This window comes from Cervus canadensis, chromosome 7 (assembly GCF_019320065.1).
Source record: "Cervus canadensis isolate Bull #8, Minnesota chromosome 7, ASM1932006v1, whole genome shotgun sequence".
NCBI lineage: Eukaryota > Metazoa > Chordata > Mammalia > Artiodactyla > Cervidae > Cervus > Cervus canadensis.
The window spans coordinates 8536299-8557196 of record NC_057392.1 but is presented as its reverse complement, the minus strand read 5'-3'; the positions used below and the strand labels follow the sequence as shown (position 1 = coordinate 8557196).

The following is a 20898-nucleotide window of genomic DNA, read 5'->3' as shown; positions in this document are numbered from 1 at the left end:
TGGGAGCCATCCTGATTTTGTAGCTGCCACTGTTGAGGGGCAGCCGTGTGCCCACCCCTGGCCCTGGCGCTCTTCACGAGTCATTGCTGATGGCCACAGCATGATGGCCTGCATGGGCGTGTGTCACGGTGACTGGGAGATGAGAGGAAGTGGGCCCGGGAACCCAGCCACTGGCCCAGACAGTGTAAAGCCACAGGGTTCCCAGGAGAGTTCCCACCCGCCTTGCAACAGGTATGAGGCTTCAAACCAAGGCAGCCAGCAGCCCGCAGGCCCCTCTTCCATCCCTGGAGATGTGGAAGGGAAGACTCTGAAGTCAGCCTCAGGCCATGGGGGGGTGCTGTGTGCTGTGTCAGGCCTGGCGCGAGGGCACCCCGCCTTCACCAGGGGCACCTTCACCAGGGAAAGCTCACGAGCTGTTCCTTTTTTCTCCAGGGAGTCATTCCCCATGATCCTCGTGGCCAACAAGGTCGATCTGATGCATTTGAGGAAAATCACCAGGGAGCAAGGGAAAGAAATGGCGACCAAACACAATGTAGGTGGTGTGTGTGTGTGTGTGTGTGTTGGAGTGTGACATCAGGGGATGTCAGTGTCACCTCACTCCTGCAGACCTCCTAGGTCATGGGCTGGATTCCATAGACATGGGGCATGTGCAGTGTGGGATATTTTGTGAAAGAAGATGCCAACCTAGAGAGGAAGCATGTCCTTGTCCGTCAGTAGAGGCCCTGCTCTGGGGAGGGCCCTGGCCCTGGCCCTGACGCGGCAGGTTCATCACTGGGCCGTGCAAAGAGTTGGCTTCTGTCTCTGAGCCAGCACCTGACTGCTCAGAACCATCGGATCAGTCACCTTCTCTGAGCGCTGCTCGTGCCAGGCGTTGTGTTGGGGGAGCATCTACTCCCAGCCACCACACAGGGAGGTAGGCACTACTGTCTTCATCTTGGAAGTGATCAAACCTGGGTTGGCCCAGCCCACAGTGCATGTCAGCAGACATCTTTAAGTTTTTTGTTTTTGTTTTTTCTATTCATTGTGATGCCCCTTTACCCACTGGATGGTGGGGTCACTGGGCTTCTTCCCACCTCTCCCCTGCATTGGCCAAGCCATGCCCTGGCCTCACTAGTCAGTTTTGTAGACATCCACCTAGCCTCCCAGGAAGTCTACAGGATTATCGCTTCCCTCTGCCTGGTGGGCCTGGCTCTGTGAGTAGAGGAAAGGGTTCACTGTGGGTTAGTCTTGCTTATCTCTGCCTTCTGTGTTTATTCACATATTCATTCAACCATCCTGTGTCCTGGGAAACAAAACTGTATGCTCCAGGTGCTTACTCCTAGTGACAGAAGACCGTCAATAAACAAAGCAGGGAATTCCCTCGTGGTCCAGTGGCTAAGACTCCAAGCTCCCAATGCAGGGGGCCTGGGTTCCATCCCTGGTTAGGGAACTAGATCCCACATGCTGCAACTAAGATCCAGCCAATGCAGCCAAATAAATAAATGATTTTTTAAAAACCCAGCTTTTAAAAAAATAAGTAAACCAGGTAAATTAGAGTGTGCCCAAAGGTAACATGCTCTGGGGGAAGGTAAATTAGGGATAGAGGGAGGGAATGTGGAGTGGGGGGCACACTTTTGCAAAAAGGTGATCAGGGAGAGCCTTGTTAGAAGGTGCTTGTCAGCCAGGACTGGCTGGAGATGAGGGAGCAGGTCCTCTGGATATCTGGGGAAAGAATGTTCCAGCAGAGGAATAATCCAGCAGTCCAAAGACCCTGTTGTGGGAGTTCAAGGAACAGCAGGGAGGTGAAAGGAGGCCAGAGCAGAAGGAATGGAAGGGGTGAGTAACAGGAGGCAAGGTCAGAGCAAGTGGGGTGCAGTGGGTTAAGGCCTTAAGGGCTTTTACTCAGAGTGAGGGGGAAACCACTGGGGTTCTGAGTGAGGAGTGACATGGCCTGACTCCTGGCTGAACAAGGGGATTCCAAAAAACCATCTACTTCTATTTCCCTGACTACACTAAAACCTTTGACTGTGTGAATCACAACAATCTGTGGAAAATTCTTAAAGAGATGGGAAATCCAGACCACCTTACCTGGCTCCTGACAAACCTGTATGCAGGTCAAGAAGCAACAGTTAGAACCAGACATGGAACTCTAGATTTCCAGGTGAAATATCAATAACTTCAGATATGCAGATGACACAACCCTAATGGCAGAAAGTGAAGAGGAACTGAAGAGCCTCTTGATGAGGGTGAAAGAGGAGAGTAAAAAGCTGGCTTAAAACAACATTCAAAACACAAAGATCATGTCATCAGGTCCCATCACTTCATGGCAAATAGATGGGGAAACAGTGGAAACAGTGACAGATTTTCTTCTCTTGGGCTCCAAAATCACTGTGGACAGTGACTGCAGCCACGAAATTAAAAGACACTCCTTGGAAGGAAAGCTATGGCAAACCTAGACAATATATTAAAAAGCAGAGATCACTTTGCCAACAAAGTTCTGTATAGTCAAAGTTATGGCTTTTCCAGTAGTCATGTATGAATGTAAGAATTGCACCATGAAGAAGGCTGAGTGCCAAAGAATTGATGCTTTTGAATTGTGGTGCTGGAGAAGACTCTTGAGAGTCCCTTGGACAGCAAGATCAAACCAACCAATCCTAAAGGAAATCAACCTTGAATATTCATTGGAAGGACTGATGCCAAAACTGAACTTCCAATACTCTGGCCACCTGATGTGAAGAGCCAACTCATTTGAAAAGACCCTGATGCTGGGAAAGATTGAAGGCAGAAGTCAAAGGGGGTGATAGAGGATGAGATGGTTGAATGGCATCAATGACCCAATGGACATGAGTTTGAGCAAACTCTAGGAGATAGTGAAGGACAAGGAGGCCTGGTGTGCTGCAGTTCATGGGAGTGGCAAAGAGTTGGACATGACTTAGCAGCTGAACAACAACAAATACCTAGACAGTATATTAGCTGTCTAATATACTGTATTACAGTATATACAGTATATAACCTGACCTTGTTAGCTCTTGTCCTAATTTTAGAGCTCATAAGGCAAGTTCCTCTAAATCATTATGTTGTACACCTGAAATTAGTGTTATATGTCGATTATACCTCAATTTTATGTGTACATGTATAATTATATGTTTGTATACATGGAAAAAGAAAAAAATGCCTTGAAACCCAAGGGAAAAAAAGTTATGAAACCCCTATAGGTAGGGCAAGAGTCCTGGGATTGAGGCTGGGGACACTTCAGTGCCATGCATGCGGGGAGATGAGCGGATGTGTGAGTACCAGAGTGAGGTCTTGAGAGCTAAGAAAAGGACATGCCTCAAAGAAGAGGAAGTGATCGACCAAGACAGATGTGCTCAGAAGTCTCCAGGTGAGCACTGAACTGACCGGTGGGTTTAGAATTAGATTCAGACCTCAGAAAGCACCTCTCTACCAGCCAACATCCTGAACAGAGAGAGGCCAGGAGCTATCCCATCCCATAGACTCAGGCTCCACACAGTGAGCTGATGCTGAGGGCTTTCACAGACCCCTTCTGGGTGGGTGGGTAAGGATGGGGGGAAGTGGGCAGTGCAGGGGTAGCAGCAGCCCCATTCTTCAGGTAACAGAGACTGAGACACAGGGGGCTGGTGAGGTGTACCCCACCTACCCCCACTGGAACCCAGGTCTCCAGTGCCTCAGCTTATGTTGCTTTTACAGCAAATGCTGCAACCTCATTTATCATTAGACCACATGACCTTGTTGTTAGCTCTTGTCCTAATTTTAGAGCTCATAAGGCAAGTTCCTCTTGAGCTGACCAAGGCAGGTCACCCCCACTCAATGCAAGAAGGTGGCATTTCCTGGCCCTTCAGTGGAGCCAAACAGTATTACCATTTGTTGCACGATTTCACAAGTTTAAGTCTTGTTACTACGAACTCTTAGAATTCCAAGAACCCAGGTAATGCACATCAGTGTTTCTGCAGAGGCCGAACCCCCCAGAAAAAATGTGGCAGTGTCTGGGGGCCAGGGATATTACAGCTGGTGTGCTTGTGAAGGGGTGGGCAGGCAGCAGAGGTCTGGCCCTAGGAACCTGGGACATGCGAGCTGGCAGGATAACAGGAATCTAAGAGGCTCTGGGTAGGTCCCTGGCCCCTGGATGTCCACAAGGAAGAACACTGTTCTGCCCTCAAAAGATCAAATAGGACTCCAGCTCCCGGGACCTATTGGGGTGCCTATCATGCTTAGAAGAGGCTCTGGAGTGGACCTCAGCACCCCTACCTGTCCGCGTCAGGCCAGGCAGGAAGTGGAATGTGTTCCTGGTCCAGATTTTGAGTCTCCGCTGGCTGCTGTGTGGCCTTGGGCAAATACATCACCACTCTGAGCTCAGTCTCCCCAGCTACAAAATGGAGATAGCTGATTTGCTTACCTCAGTGGGTTAACGTGAGGATTAGCGAGGTTGGGGACATTGAGACCTGGGAGACCAAACAGCCTACAGTCACCTCAGTGAGGAGCCTACAACCTAATAGCCTTCAGGAAGGCCGTTTCCTCTCAGGGTTATCAGAGGCTCAAATATTTGTTGAATGGAAGTTTGGAAATTTCGAAGGTCTGAGCCCTGGCCTTTGTGCTCTGCTCTTTGTGTCTGGATCAGTAGAGCAAGGCCCCTGCTCAAAGCCACAGCAATGTGTGAACATCTGATTTCCTGTGATGATCGTTGGTGGGAAGGTACTTTTTGATGTGTTCTGGGCAATCATTTACAACCTGCTCCTCCTCTAAGATGATGACTTACCCTATCCCCAGGTTTAACCTTTCAGTCATTTTTATTTTCTTCGCTGTGTTTTTTTCCAATAGTGAAATGTCTTAATTTTGTAATCAGGAAAAAGTTGCAAAAAATACCAGAATTCTTCAGTCTAATCACGATTGGCTTGCCTGCATCTCATCTAGGGAGGCCAGTGCGTGCTGTCCAGAGCCCACACTGTCTCCACTTGTTAGGAAAGTGGGGGTGTGCCTCCTGCTTTTATGGGGTCCCTATGAAAGGAGGAGTCTCTGTCCTGACTTCATGGAGGCTTTGTTTGCCCACGGCTTGAGGTAGACATGGCCCTCTGAAGTCCCTTCAACCACGTCTCCCAGTTAACTGCCACCCTCTAGCCGGATGCAGACATGAGCCTTCTGTAAACATACTGAGCTCTGGGCTCCCAGATGCACACCAAGAGAGAGCTGGGCCAGGCAGGCTGCCGGAGACCAGAAGGGATGCACAGACCACCAGGGTGCAGAGTCCTGCCCAGGGCCATCCCCTTTCCCACCCACATCCCCTCAGGAGGACCCGGGAAAAGGGGCAGGATCCCCCAGGGCACAGAAAGAGACCTCAGGGAGGAAAGTGAATAGAATCAGAACATACATCAGTTTGATAAATGAAACAGTCTTTAGTCTTCAAGTGTATAAAAAGGTCTTTTTCATTCTATTTTTAGGGGGCTCTGAAATATCTCTGTGAACCAAGAACAAAGAGAGAGTCAGAAAAGCCATCAGGAAAACTTTCCAACTTTAAAGAGTGAGAAACCATAGATGACTAATGAGGACTTGCTGTACAGCACAGGGAACTCTACTCAATGCCCTGTCATGACCTAAATGGGGAGGAAACCCAAAAAAGAGGGGCTGTGTGTAAATGTATAGCTGGTTCACTGTGCTGGGCAGCAGAAACTAACATCGTAAAGTGAGTATACGCCAATAAAAATTAAGTAAAAAATAAAATCCACACAGCTTCTAAATAAAGCAATAATAAGTAAACAAAGAGTGAGAAGCCACCCAAGGCTTGAGGTTGTAGGTGCCAGGGGGCTCTGCAGGGTTCCTCGGGGACTGAGAATTTTGCATTTTTTAGGGCAAGGGGCTTTGTGTATCTCAGTGACTCCACTTTGCCTTCCAGATTCCGTACATAGAAACCAGTGCCAAGGACCCACCTCTCAACGTCGACAAAGCCTTCCACGACCTGGTTAGAGTCATTAGGTGAGTGAGGCTCGCCACCCGGAAGCCGGGCCTCTGCAGCAGGATGGGCGCAGGGAGGGCTGGAAGAACTCGGGGGCACCTTGTCCAGGCCCAGGCCGGGCTCTTCTGGGCCTTGTTCTGGGTTTCTTATGCCTCTGTCCATCGATCTCTGTCCTCCCACCCACCTGTGCCTTCCCCTACTCCCCGTGGATGGAGCCACAAGCACCAGCGCAGCCTCCTCCCTGGATCTCCTCCATCCTGCAGCTCAGGATCCCCTTGGGCAGCACCTCCATCCTGTACCCCCCCAATCCCAGGCTCTCCCGACACCAAAGCTGCCAACTCTGTAAAAAGTAGGCCCTCCCCTCTTCCCTGATGTCAGAGCACCCCTTGACATTTTAGCTAAACGACCAGCATCCGATTCTTAGGCTGCAGTCACAGAGGCTTTGCACATGTGTCTCCTCACCAGTCCCCACACACTGGCGGTCTGGGAGGATTGTCAGAAACCCCAGCCATGGTCTCTTGTACATTCTTTTGCATAGTTAGGTGTAAAGCTTCATCATCTCATGCTTAGATGACAGAGACAGCCTCCTGGCTGGTCTCATCATCCTCTATCTTTCCTGTTCCCCAAATCCTCAACCTACAGAAACACCTAATCAGTGGTTTGCAGACAACGTGCATTTAGCCCGTTGTCTTATGCTGAGGACCTCTAGGACTGTCATATAGTTGTGGAATCACATGCAGGCGGTAACCATGTGCTTCCTGACCTGCCATCTCTCAGCCCCCCACCCCCAGTGTGTGCACACATTCACACTCATGCATACACACCCAAAAACCTCCTTTTCTGATTATTCCCCAGAGTGGACTGTGGTTGGCAGCCTTCACTTTATGCTTTAGCTGGCAGTCCTGCACTCGTGAAATTATTTTCTCATGGGTGTTTTCCTGGTGTTAAGAGATGCTACCACACCAGGAGGGTGTGGACCTCCTAGTTATGGACCTAGTTAGTTATGGACCTCCTAGTTCCAAGGGCAGGTTTTAGATATAGGAAAAATGAACAGGACTTCCTGGTGGTCCAGTGGTTAATACTTCACCTTCCAATGCAGGGAGCAAGGGTTTGATTCCTGGTCAGGGAGCTAAGATTCCCACATGTCTCTTGGCCAAAAAACCCAAACATAAGCCAGAAACAATATTGTAACAAATTCAGTAAAGAATTTTCAAATGGTCCACATTAAAAAAAATCTTTAAAAAAATAAAATATGAAACACAGACATAGAAGCCACCACTGTATGACATGTAACTGTATGACTTATAGCCTGATGTTATATGTGATGGAAATAAATGCAGCCATAGCGTGTTATCAGGAATGGCAGGTTCATCCAGTAGGATGGCAGGTTTTGCTCTGCCTTCCCTCCCTTCCCACTTTCCCTGCCTTAGAGATGCTTTCCAGGCCAGGCCTTCATCCTCCAGTGTCCAGGACCAGGATGTTCCCTCCCTGTCCCCCTTCCCCCACCCCTCCCCATCCCCTAACTGCTCCCCATCCAGAACCAGAGCTGACCACCCAGTCACAGACCCAGGAGCAAGGGAGAAGAGGCAGGGAGAAGCAAAGCCGTTTGTAACATTGTAACATTGCCATTCTGTCCTTCCTTCTCTCAAAAGGCAACAGATTCCGGAAAAAAGCCAAAAGAAGAAGAAGAAAACCAAATGGCGGGGAGACCGGGCCACGGGCACCCACAAACTGCAGTGCGTGATATTGTGATGGCCCGAGGCTCTGGGCACAGTGACCGGGAACTGGCCAGCCCTCGGGACCCCTCCACTGCCTAACTCCATCGAAGACCATTCTAACCATGACCCTTGGCCCGAGGACTTGGCACAGAAAGGGAGAGAGGGAGGGTGGGTAGGGAGGAGGTAGGGTCTGGCTTTTCTGGAGGGGCACGGGTGGCCCGGAGTCTCACCAGAAACGAGGAGGCAGCGGTGAGCAAAGCAGCCTCCGAGCCCCCGTGTTGATACAATCCGGTCCTTCCCTCTCTCATGGCTGTTGTTTCTCTGAACTCCACAGTGTGGGTTTGATGTGGAAGTGTTTCTCCACGTACAAAAACAAGCCATGATCAAGCTCCCCCCATCCCCACCCCCAGTCCACAGTGTCTGAGCCTGGGTGTCTTTTGTAGGTTTTTAAATTATTTTAGGGATTATTATTTTATTAAAGGGGTCTGTACCCACTGCCTGGTGAAGTTTCAAGTCTTCAGCAGACCTCTCCGATAACATGTCTGGAATATTGTGGGTTTTTTTTCAAACTGAATTTTCCCAGCCGTGCCAAAACTCAACTCATTATGAAAGTAGAGTGACTGAGACTGGGAAGTTCACAGGGACACTGGCTGGAGGTTCAAGAGAAACAGACCCCACTCACAGCCTGTAAACTGGAGAGAAGAGAGATGTGTTTACCCAGAAGGCTTTACTGTGGTTCAGGATACAGATATTATGAAACAAAATTTTATTTTGCTGAGGAGAGAGGCTGGCACATCGGTTTTTAAAGGGCTTCGCCTTAACCTGGAGATGTATAAACTAAGCAAACTGACTGGCATTGTGAAAGTGTTCATTTCTTTTCCAACTGTTGTGGGTTAAGTTCTGTGTTCTTCGCAGCATCTGTGAGAGAGCGTTCTCCCATCACCTGCGCTATCTGGTGCCTCTGATACAAACACACTGAGCAGGTGTGAATGGTCTCCACGTTGAAGTCGGCTAACATGGACACCATCTGGAAAATTCTGGTTTGTGCTAAGTCTTCACCAAAAATGATCCAATACTGTTCTTACTAAAATAGCACCAAGACCTGAAGCCATTTTCCCTTTGAGTCAACTGACTCACGTCTTCAGTCCAATAAATGAGCAAAAACCCCTTGAAGTATTTGCAAACTTAGTATTACAGGTTGCCCTTCTGACACAAACTTTTATTAACCTCTTGGATCTTTACTATAATTGGAAGAGAAAGAAAGGTGGGGGTGATGACATGGCTCTCCTACACCTGTTTCTACACGGGGCCAGCCCCCAGCTCCTTGACAATGCCCACCTGCCTCTCAGGTGCTGCTGGTATGAGCCAGACGGGGTGAGGTGGGGTGGGGCAGGGTGGAGGGGCAGCAGGAACCACAGTACACCCCAGAGAGAAAGTAGGAAGACGAGGCAGTCGGCTAGTGACCGTATTTTCTCTCTGTCACAAATCAGGCCACCAAGCAAAGTAGAACATCCTTAGCAGGTGGCCTGGCCACCACTTGGAGAAAGAAACTCCGGAGCAAGTGAGCACCCCGCTGGACGTGGAGACACCTGGATTCTTTAGTTGTGAAAATATGCTATGTTCCTAACTCAATGAGGTCACCAGCAATGTGGGGGAAGGGGTGGGGGCACAGCCAAAGAGTGACTCTGCTGCCGAACGAAATAGTTTGTTGGAGAATTAGCCTTCATCATTTGTCTAAATGACCCTTTTTTTCTGAATCGAAAAGGAAGGATAACAAAGAACATTCAGCTCAGGCATTCAGATCTTCCCAAGACCTTGTAACGTTAGTGGGCCTTCTAAACACTGACAGGACAAGGCCGTTTCCAACTGCCATGCTCCTCTGGGCCACATCCCAGCTGCCCAGGTACAGCTCGGTGGCGGCTGTAAGTGGAGATGAGGAAGAGGCAAGACAGAGGGAAGAAGGAAGGATGGAGATGTGGTGATGGAGAGAGTGGTGGAGTGGGCCAGGAAGCCTTGCCCACAGGGCAGCATCCGCTGTGAAACGTTCCCAGGCATGGACCACCACCAGCACCCTTATCCACTGTGGAGCCTGCAGTTCCCCGATGGCACTGGGGAGTCTTGTTGGAAGCAGACCAGTTGACTTAGAATGAAGCCCTTAGCTCTGAATGTAACCAGACAAGGGGATTCCAGCTGCTTCCGGGCCCTCCCCCAATTAAGGCAGTGCCATCTACCCCAGCCCCCAGCCCCATCTTCCAGGGCATCTCTCCTGCACTCAGCACATAGCCCACAATGCTGAAGGAAGAAACTGGGTAAACGATGGCCTTCGGCAGACTCCCTGTTGAGTTAATAGTCCGCCTTCATTTCCCATGACCTCATTTCCCCCACAGCTGCGATGGGTAAATAACACTTTTGAAAGATGGTTCTCTGCATTTTAGAGAACTGTGGGCTCTTGGGGCAGTGGCGGCTTCCACCTAGGCCTGAGTTAGAGTATGCCCAGGGGTACCCCCCGCACATGGGCACCTGGCAGGTCAGTTTGGAAAACCAGTAGCCATGCTCCTCCCTGAGTGCAGAGCCCAGTGAGACCTGCGTCTTTGGTGGCACTCTGGTGTTCCTACTGGCTTTCCATTTGAATTGTGCTACCATCATGCCCCTGGAGCACACCATTCCTGAAATCCCCTCACCCCCAGCCTTTGTCACTGTGCGCTCACAGATTTCCTTCTGACATCCTGCCCTTGCCCCCCACTCAGAGGGCTCCTTTTCTCCCCTCGGAGGGCAAGCAATCCGCCATCCTCCCCACGCCCACTCCTGGGGTGATGGCCACTGACTTCCCCTCACAGGGTACTCTGCCTCACAGGGGACACCAGGTGGCTTCAGTCAGGACTTTGTGCGCCCACCCCACCCCCATCTTCTTGTGGAGAGTGCCTGTGAGCCTCGTGTGGCCTGGCTCCCGTTCCCAGGAGACAAGACCCATTAACACATGGCCGCTCGGACCTCAGAGGCCCCTCAGATGTGTTACAGTCAATCCAGAGCCAGAGACAGGTCCCCTCCCTTTTCCGCCCCCATTGGAGTAGGGATTCCATGTCGGGTTTACTTAGAATGAAAGACACTTGAATTGCTGAGCGCCCATGAGCACCCAGCTTCTATCACACCGTGTTAGCCATTGTCTACGCTGGTGGCCGTTGTCCGTGAAACGAGTGATGCCTGAAGATCTCGATGATGCTTGAGCCTTTTGTGTAACTTTTATTAAGTCTTTGTGTATCCCAACTCATTAATAAAGAAAAGCAGAGGAACTCTTGTCTGTCTGATTTCCTCTTACTCAAATATACCTAAAGTTTTGACGAGAACATTTTATGTGATCAGTGTCTGGCCCAAAATGACACCCTCTTGCAGAGCAAATCTAACGCGAGAAGGAGACCACAGGTGGCTATGAGCGGTGTCCCTGTCCTGCATGGAGCCAGAGGATGAAGGCAGGTGAGCACTTATTTAGAGACACAGCCTCCTGATGTCCAACAGCCCTGCATTCGGGCTCTGCCTCTGACTTTTATATGCCTTTGAGTAAGTTACCTGCTTCAATCTTTAGCTTCCCCTCCTATGAATGGGACAATGATGTGCGCTTCCTAAGTAGACAAAAGCTAAAGCTAAGTGTGGACATCCATAGTACAGATCCTAGAAATGATGCTCTTTATAAAGGACACCAAGTGGATTGTCTGACGTTGCTTTTCATGGAAACTGCCCCCTGCCCCCTGCCCCCAACTGTCTTTTGTATAAAGTGATTTCTCTTTTGATTGAAACTGTTGGGTACTTGGCAAAAAACTTTGGGTCTTTTTTCCCAGGGTGTAGAGATCAAATCCCTTCCTGGGTACTCTTTGGGTGATGACAGTTGAAGCAGGTTAACTTGGGGGCTAGAGGAAGCTTCTCATCCCCTCTGGGCTGGGGGCAGAGAAGACTGTCGACTAGAATGGGGAGGGGTGGTGTGGCTGCCTGCCTATTCATTCCTTCCACACAGATTTATTGGACTCCACCCATGACAGGCATTGGGCTGGGTACTGGGTATATGGTGCTGAGCAGGGCGAAGGATGTTCTGATAGTTCTCCTTTAGTCCTGTCCTCAATCAAAATCAGGACAAAATTCTTAACTCTGATTGTTGTGATTAAGAATCTGCCTTGCAATGCAGGGCACATGGGTTTGATCCCTGATCACGGAACCAAAACCCCACATGCCTTGGAGCAACTAAACCTGCACAACACAACTGCAGAGCCTGAATTCCCCAAACTAGAGAATCCATGTGCCACAACAAAAGATCCTGTGTCCCTCAACTAAGACCTGACACAGCCAAATAAATAAATATTTTAAAATAAGTAAATCCAGGCTATAAAAAAAAATCTGCATTTCAACAAGATCCCCAGGTAATTCGTATGTGCAGTAAAATCTGAGTATCACTGCCCTACAAAGGACATCAACTCAGCACCTGAATGAAATCCAGCCTGGATGCATTGTGCCTTGGGACCCAGCTCAGCCAGTCCACCCAGGAGAAGTCTCATCTGCTTTCAACTCAACAATTAGAGTTTGCTCCTTTGCCAGGCAGCAAACTCAGAAGTGTTCCCACAGCCAGCAAGTAGTTTCCTTACTTATGGGAAGTTTTTACACGAAGGCAGATTGGATCCCAGTTTGCTTCTCAAACACTCACTCTTCTGAAAACGTAGACAGCCACATTCAATGTACAGAGCCCTGAATCCAACCTGAGAACACACAAAAGCTCAGTGTTCTTGGAGCTTTCTCTAAAAGTGGGTGTTCTGTACCAGCTGGAGATACTCTCACCCCCCAGGACTCTCACTTTGCAGAGTTCCACCATCATGCTTGGGGTTTCCCTGGTGGCTTAGCTGGTAAAGCGCCCAGGAGACACAAGAGGCAAAGTTTTGATCCCTGGGTGGGGAAGATCCTCTGGAGAAGGAAGATCTTCAGTATTCTTGCCTGAAAAATTCCATGGACAGAGGAGCCTAGCAGGGTCCATGGAGTCCTAGCCTAGCCTAACAGTCCCTGGGGTCATAAAGAGTTGGATATGAATGAGGGTGCATGAATGTTCATGCACGTGCACACACACACACACACACACACACACACACACACACACATTGTGGCAAACAGTGCATTATCATGCTAATGTGAATTTTTAAACATAAGAAAGCTGAGTTCTACCAGCCAAGAACTGAGGGATGCTTTCAGTAGAACATACATCCTGGTGACGATAAGGGAAACCATTAACTCTGACTCAAAATCAGCTTCCTGTTCAATCATGGGACACGTATCTGGACTGATGAACAGAGGTAAAATAATCGGGTAAGTGGCTCTCAAAGTTTGGTCCCCAGACCAGCAGCTTCAGTATCACCTAGAAACTTGTTAGAAATGCAAGTCACCCAGGCCCATATCAGACCTACTGAGTCAGAAATTGTGACTTGAGGCCCAGCCTTGAGTGCTTTCCTACCGCGTGGACGTAATGGCAGCTTGTTTGGTTCTAATCTGCAGGACAGCAGCCTGCTTTCTGGGGGAAGTTGCCCAGATCCTCCTCTCCTTCCTGTGTCTGATGAATAAGGGTCCCTTAAGGGACCCTAGGGACCACCAGGAACCCTAGTACGGGGGTTATTAGACTTGGCTCTGTGGGGTGACGGGTAGGGTGGCTGACCCCCTCTTGACCCTTCCTCAAAATCATATGTAGGGGCTTCTCGAGTGGCTCAGTGGTAAAGAATCCTCCTGCCAATGCAGGGGACATGGGTTCAATCCCTCACCTGGAAAGATCCCACATACTGCCAGGCAACTAAGCCCAGCATCACAACTACTGAAGCCTGCATGCCCTAGAGCTGGTGCTCCACAAGAGAAACCACTGCTGTGAGAAGCCCACACACCACAACTAGGGTGTAGCCCCTATTTGCTGCAACTAGAGAAAAGCCCAAGCAGCAATGAAGACTCGGCACAGCCAAAAATAAACAAATAATAAACATTTTTCAAAAATCGCATGCAAAATTGTGTGTACATGTGCATTCTTCTGGGGAGACGGTCATGGATTCCCTCCCCGCTTCCTCAGCGAAAACGTGAACCAGCCCCTTGAACCTCCTTTTCTGACTGCAGGGCCTTCTGCTAGTTTCAAGGCCACCGAGAGTAGGGAGAGGAAATGAACGGAGCAAAGGTCCATCTTTTCTTCTGAGCAGCTCTGACAACATTCTTCACACACCCCTGCATCGCCCCCGCAACATCCTGAGATGAGGGTGGCCTCCCTTCTTCTCCCCATCCCCCAAGTGACTAAGTGTGTGACCCATACATGACTCATCCAGCTCCTCCCACTGGGGTTAACACCACCTGCCGCTCAGGCCCCAACCTCCTGGGCAGAATTGGCAAAGTGGAGAGGAAACTTAGGATGCCATGATGGCATGAGATCACTTGGCAACCCTCCCCAGGTGGAAACCAGGTTCGGAGAAGAGATGTAAGGCATATAGCTAAGGTTCCTGACATGTCATCATCTTGAATTCATAACTGGTGGTTTGCAAAGGATTGTATATTAGTATTAGAATCATTTCCAGAGTTTGGGGAAAAAACCTTGTTGCCCAGGCCACACCCCCGGAGAATCAGGTGCAGTTGGCCTGGGTAAGAGCCCAGGTATGAAGAGTTTTTAAAGCTCCCCAGAGGATTCAGTTGATGGCCAGGGTTGAGACCACCAGATGGGTTCCATTTTTATGCTAATTATATATATATATATATATATATATATTAATTTGGAGGCATACTTTTTTTTTTTTTTTTGGCTGTGTGCAGGCTTTCTCTAGTTGTGGCCAGTGAGGGCTACTCTCTAGTTGCATTTTGTGGGCTTCTCTTTGCAGGGGCTTCTCCTGTGGCAGAGCACAGGCTCTATATCATGGGCTCAGTAGTTGTTGCACATGGGCTTAGATGCCCCATGGCATGTGGAATCTTCTTGGACCAGGGAAGGAACTCATGTCCTCTGCATTGTCAGGTGGATTCTTAACCACTGCACCACCAGGGAGCATTATGCTGATTCCTTGAACCATATAGTTTCCCAGTGAAAATTGGTTAATAAAAGAAGCAAGTGGGTCGAGGAGCCCAACCTTTTGTAAACTAACACTTGACTATGATGATTCTCTCTTCACTCAAGCTGGTCTCTCAGAGCCTGGCTTAACTTGTTGACCAGTCTGTCCAATCTAAAATGATGTACATGTATGACCCCAGATCCAGGGCCAGTCCTGGTGCTACAATGTTAATGCCAAATGACTATTAAATGGATTAATAATGATTATAGATATCAGCAGGGGCTTCCATGCCTTCAAACCTAAGTCAGACAGACCTGTGCTGCCCTCCTCTGTCCCTGGTCCCCAGCATATAGCAGCCCCAGGGCAGCTGCAGACTCAGTTTCTGAGGCTCCACAGCTGCCTTCCTCTGAAGTTCAGCCTCTGCCTCAGTTTCTACAAAGGGAGTCCACACTCAGTAGCCACCCCTGAGCTGTGCTGAGGACTTGGGGTCCCCAGGATGGCCCCTCGGCTGTCAAGGCCTCTCAGTTGGCCTTCACCCCACACCTTGCCCAGTTGCCATCCCACCCACGCCTCCTCTGACAGCAACCTCCCCCAACAACTAGTCAGCTAAGCACCTGCCCCTCAGATTCCCTCCCCCTCGCCTGTTGGCTTTCTTTTGCCACAATCCCATAATCCCTTCCTAGGGTACAGTATGGTTCCAACTATTTGGTTTTTGGAGGGGCAGGTGTGCTATGCTGGGTGTTTGTTATGTGGCCTGGTCTTTCTCTAGTTGTGGCAGGCTTAGCTGCCTGCTGGCATGTGGAATCATCATAGTTCCCAGACAGGGATCGAATCTGCATCCCCTGCATTGGAAGGCAGATTCTTAACCACTGGACCACCAGGGAAGTCCCTGGGTCCAACTGTTAATGAGGGAGGCCAAGGTTCCAGTTTGCCTGTGACTGAGGAGTTTCCTGGGATGTGAGACTTTGAGTGTTAACCCAGGACAGTCCCTGGCAAACCAGGACAGTGGCTCCCCCTATTAGTAAGAATAAAAATTTTCACCTTGTTCTATAACAGCAATACTAATACTATCAGTTAGGTGGCAGTTCTCAAACATTAGCAACCATCATAATCCCCTGGGAGACTGGTTAAGGCTGATTCAGCAGGTCTGGGATGGGGCCTGAGCACTTGAGCTTCTCCCAAGTTCCTGGCACGTGATGCTGAGAACCCTGAATCAGCCAACCCACATTACTCGGTCCACACAGGGTACATGAACCAGACACACTAGTTACCAGCGAATGTTTCATGATACTAGCTTACAGTAAGCTAGGCACTGTGCTATTCGTGCATGTTATCTCGTTTACTCTCCTCAGGCACCCATGAGGTAGGCGTTATGGCCCTTGTTTTACAGGAAAAGAAGACAAGGCCCAGGGACAGCCAGGGCTGATGGGGCCTGGCCTTGCTTTCGGGTCTGTCTGGCTCCCAAGACTGGGCTGTGTACTGACAGCCCCTCCACACCAAGGATGAGTTGGTCCTGCCAGTCACCCCACCCTCTTTTAATTTTAACTTGTTTGAGGCAAATCTTTCACTGCATCTCCCACATCCCCGCCTTCTTCCGAGTGAGCTGATTGCAGATCAACTTCCCCTGAGTGACTCAGCAGAGGCGTTTTGAACCTAGATCACTGTCATTTTCTGGAGCTTCTGCACTGGGCCTCCTTCCAGGGACACCGCCTGGCCTGTCTGCTGCCTTTTTCCAGACTTTCTTCCTGAGCAAGGCTGGCCAGCCAGCAGTTAGCACAATGGGTGAGACCCAGGGGCCCCAAGTGCAGTCTGGGGCCTCTGGCCTCCAGCCTGTGGGAGCAGCCTGCAGCCAGGGGCTGCTTGGGATCCACCTCGACCCTACGTGAAGGCGACCTGGAGGAGTCGTTGATGCAGGCACCCCAACCGTTTTCTGAGTCAATGTGACAACTACCCCTCACCCCCAAATGAATTCAGACTTTTGTTCCTTCTCTGCAGTTGGCATTGCTGAGATTCTGATATTACTGATGTGCAGGGTGGCATGGGGTAGGGCCATGAGCATGGGTGCCCAGGTCTGGCCCAGCTGTGCTGCTGGCTGATGACTTTGGCAAGGTGCCCAACTGCTCTGTGCCTAGATTTCCTCATTTATCAGATTGTTCGGTTTGAATTAGACATATACACTTTAGAATAATGGCTGGCACGCGTGTGTGTGCTCAGTCATATCCAACTCTTTGGAACCCCAGGGGCTGTAGCCTGCCAGGCTCCTCTGTCCAGATTTCCCAGGCAAGATTAATGGAGTGGGTTGCCATTTTCTATTCCAGGGGATCTTCCCAACCCAGGAATCAAAGCTGTGTCTCCTGTGTCTCCTGCACTGGCAGGTGGATTCTTTACCACTGTGCCACCTGGGAAGCCAATGGCTGGCACAGGGAATGTCTTATTTAAGTGTTAGCCAAAATTCCAGAATCAAATCAGTAAATGCTTCTGGAGTGCCGACTAGTAAGTACAGCCACCATTTATTGACCACTTCGCAACTGACCACCTACCAGTCATTGTGCTTTGCCTGGTTCACTTCACTTAAGACTTGGAGAAGCTGGGTGACTGCCCCAGTAAGTGAAGTGCTAGAATCCAGGCCAATCTGCCCCATGGGGTCCCCCTGCCTCCCTTGTGGGGCAAGCCTGGGCATCAACTATCCTCCCTGGGATGGCCAGCCTGGAAGGCTCCACCCTGTACCCCGTCCTCTGACTTCTGCCCTCCCACCTCTCCCCGTCTGCCTCTCTCCTCCAAGTCCCTCCCGCCCCATGCTCCTCATCTGCAAGGCAGCCCCCAGGCTCTCCTCACTCTGCTGTTGCCTCTTTTCTCCAGGCCCAGGGCTGCTCTGAGGTCTGCTCTTACCCAGCTCCCCTTGTCAAGCCAAACATATTCTACCTTCATGGGAAGTCATTTGGAACCAGCATCAAGAGGTTTCAAATCCTCTGCCCTAAAAGTTCCATTCGTGGGGCCCTTTCCTAAAGAAATTGTCAAAGTTGCAAAGAATGGATGAACAAAGACGGTCTTTGCATTCAAAAGACAGAAAAAAAAAATTGGAAATGATCTAAGTGAACAGTAATTGGGCAAAATTAAATAAACAATGCAATACCTGTGACCAGCTAGTAAAGAGAAAATGTGTGAACCAGCATAAGAAATGTACAGTTCCTGTACTTTGACCATCCCTGGTTGTATCATCTTTTTCGAAATGTCTGCTTAACGGAAACGTGAAGAAAATGGCATCAAATTTCTATTTTATTTTCATTTCTTTGAGCACCAGTAGGATTGGACATTTTAAGCTTTTTATTTGACAGTTTTTATTCCTCAGAAATTGCTTATTCATGCTTATTTTCCTAGCATCTAATTAATCTTTTAATTTTATTTATGGTTTGTATAGATACTTCTAATTTTCAATGTTTAAAACAACAACAACAAAAAACTATTATTTTCAAGGCTTTCCTGGTGGTCCAGTGGTTAAGAATCTGCCTTGCAATGCAGGGGACACCAGTTCAATCCCTGGTCTAGGAAGATTCCACACGCTATGAAGCAACAAAACCCACGTGCCACAACTATTGAGCCTGCACTCTAGAGCCCTGCGTCGCAACTACCGAGCCCGCTCTCTGCAACTACTGAAGCCCACACACCCTAGACCCATGCTCCACAAGAGAAGCCACCACTGTGAGAACCCCACTCACCACAACTAGAGAAAGCCCATGTGTAGCAATAAAGACCCATCATAGCCAAAAAATAAAATAAATAAGTACATATTAAAAAACTATTATTCTCTCCTTTATGGTTTTCTGTCTTTGGTATTAAGGCTAACCAGGTTCTTTCTCACCCAAATATTTTATTCTGATACCTTTATATTTACACCTTTCCCCCAGATCACTTCCTATCCATTAAATAGCAAAATGGAATCATCCATACCTCATACCATTGTTCAGTTCAGTTCAATTGCTCAGTCGTGTCCAACTCCTTGCGACCCTAATGAACTGCAGCACGCCAGGCCTCCCTGTCCATCACCAACTCCCAGAGACCACCCAAACCCATGTCCATTGAGTCGGTGATGCCATCCAACCATCTCATCCTCTGTCGATCCGTTCTCCTCCTGCCCTCAATCTTTCCCAGCATCAGGGTCTTTTCCAATGAGTCAGCTCTTCACATCAGGTGGCCAAAGTATTGGAGTTTCAGCTTCAGCATCAGTCCTTCCAATGTACACCCAGGACTGATCTCTTTAGGATGGACTGGTTGGATCTCCTTGCAGTCCAAGGGACTCTTCCTTGGACTCTCATACCATTGTGGTGAAAGCTTTCATAGAAAGCTCTAGAAACAATTCTCGCACATAGTAGGTGTTCTGTCATCAACTTTACTTCATTGGAAATGTATTCTGGAATTAAGAGTGAAATAAGTATTATCTTTCATGTTAAGCCAGTTGTCCCAGTAAAAAGCCTGTGTACGGAAGGCAATCTTTTTGTTGACCCCAGAATTCCAGGGGGAATTCCCTTCACAGAGCAGTAATCTGGGGGTAAGTTTGCTCCAAAGTGTCCTGTGAATCCTCTCACCCAGAACTTTTCCCCGGGCCAAGTTCAAGACCTCTGTCACAACAGGTTTCCTAATGGTAGGGGGCAAAGCCAAGTCACACTCAGTAGGATGCCATCTCCCTCTCCAGTCCAGCTTCAGGGCCTCCTGAATTTAAGGCCTCAGTCTTCGCATAAACCCCCACTTCACTTGGGCCTCAGGGGCCAATGAGATCCATATTTCTCTAACCACACCCTTCCCACAGCCCACTAAGTCTGTTTCGACATGGTCTCTAGCTGCCCCCAACTTGGCCAGCATATGCCCCAGCAGGAGCCAGGGGTAGAACTTGCCCTGTGCTGGGGCATAGTGAGGGGGTGAGGGGTGCTTTAGCACTGGGAGGGGTGGTACCCAGCCAGGCTCTGTGGCCACTGCTGGTTCCTGGATTCAGTCAGGGCCAGGTTTTCTCTAACACTCAGACACTGTTAATTTCTCTCCCTTGTCATTCACTTCTGCGAGGAAGTTCTTCAGAAGTGACACACATTTTCACTGGGCGGGGGTATAGTATTGAAGGCGGGGGGGAGGAGATGGATTTATTGACACAGATATTTTCTTTTAGGGCAGCAGTCCCTAACCTTTTCAGCACCAGGGACTGATTTCGTAGAAGACAATTTTCCCACAGACTGGGGAAGACTTGATGGTTTCCAGATGATTCTCTTAAGGACCATGCAATCCAAATCCCTCGCACCGGCAGTTCACAGTAGGGTTCGTGCTTCTGTGAGAATCTAATGCTGTTGCTGACCCGCAGGAGGCAGTGCTCAGGTGGTACCAGGAGCGATGGGGAGCAGCTAGAAATACAGGTGAAGCTTCACTTGCTGGCCCACCGATCACAGCCTGCTGTTTGGCCTGGTTCTTAACAGGCCATGGATTGGTACCAGTCTGTGGCCCCAGGGGTTGGGGCCCCTGTTTTAGGCCAAGAGCTGAAATGCTACTTATTGAGGGCTTGCTCTGTGCTGGGCAGGGCTGGGTCTGTTGCATGGGATGGGGAACCACTGACCAGACATTTGTGGGAATGATGTCCTGGGGTTGCACAGCAGCCAAGCCCAGAGCTGAGGGCTTCCCTCACCAGGTCTCCCCTCACTTAGTCCCTAGGAGGAGAACACTAAACTCCTCTCAGGAGAGGAATCTGAGCTTCAGAAATGTTAAACAGATCTCTCCAGTTCTCAGAGGCCAGAATGGCAAAGCCTGGACTACAAGGGTGCCCTCCAAGCCAACCCCAAACAGGGGTCTGAGGACACTGCCTCACTAACCATGTGGCCTTGGCAAGTTATTCCAGCTCCATGGCTCAGGGTCCCCTCATGTGAAAACCAAACCCATATGACTACAGTCCTCTAGTGTCATGAAGATTGAACGTTGATGAATCCACAGAGCTTATACGGTATGTGCCTGGCATATACAGAGTACGTTCTCGATATTTGCTAGCTGTTGTTCTTGGCACTACCAACGTGATGTTTGAAGTAGTAGCAGCACTAAGTGGTATGTGTTACCCCCATTTGAAGGTCTCCTTGCCACCAGGCCAGTTTCCCTCTTGTCCACCAGGTGGCGCCATCGCAGAGCAGATGGGTCCCTTGCCAGCCTCTCCTGGTGGGGTTGGTCCCAAAGGCCC

General features: G+C 49.5%; 1 protein-coding gene across 6 annotated transcripts in view; it reads left to right on the top strand.

The window, feature by feature from the left end:
* The window catches only part of MRAS (muscle RAS oncogene homolog), a 68574-nt gene extending 57622 nt beyond the window's left edge, over positions 1–10952 (top strand). For all 6 annotated transcript variants that reach the window (XM_043474291.1, XM_043474292.1, XM_043474294.1 and 3 more), the window contains 3 exons: positions 433–532; positions 5885–5964; positions 7597–10952. In XM_043474291.1, the coding sequence (XP_043330226.1) occupies positions 433–532; positions 5885–5964; positions 7597–7696 (280 nt within the window). In that variant the 3' untranslated portion in view covers positions 7697–10952. The remainder of the gene's footprint in view (positions 1–432; positions 533–5884; positions 5965–7596) is intronic.
* The last annotated feature ends 9946 nt before the right edge of the window (positions 10953–20898 follow it).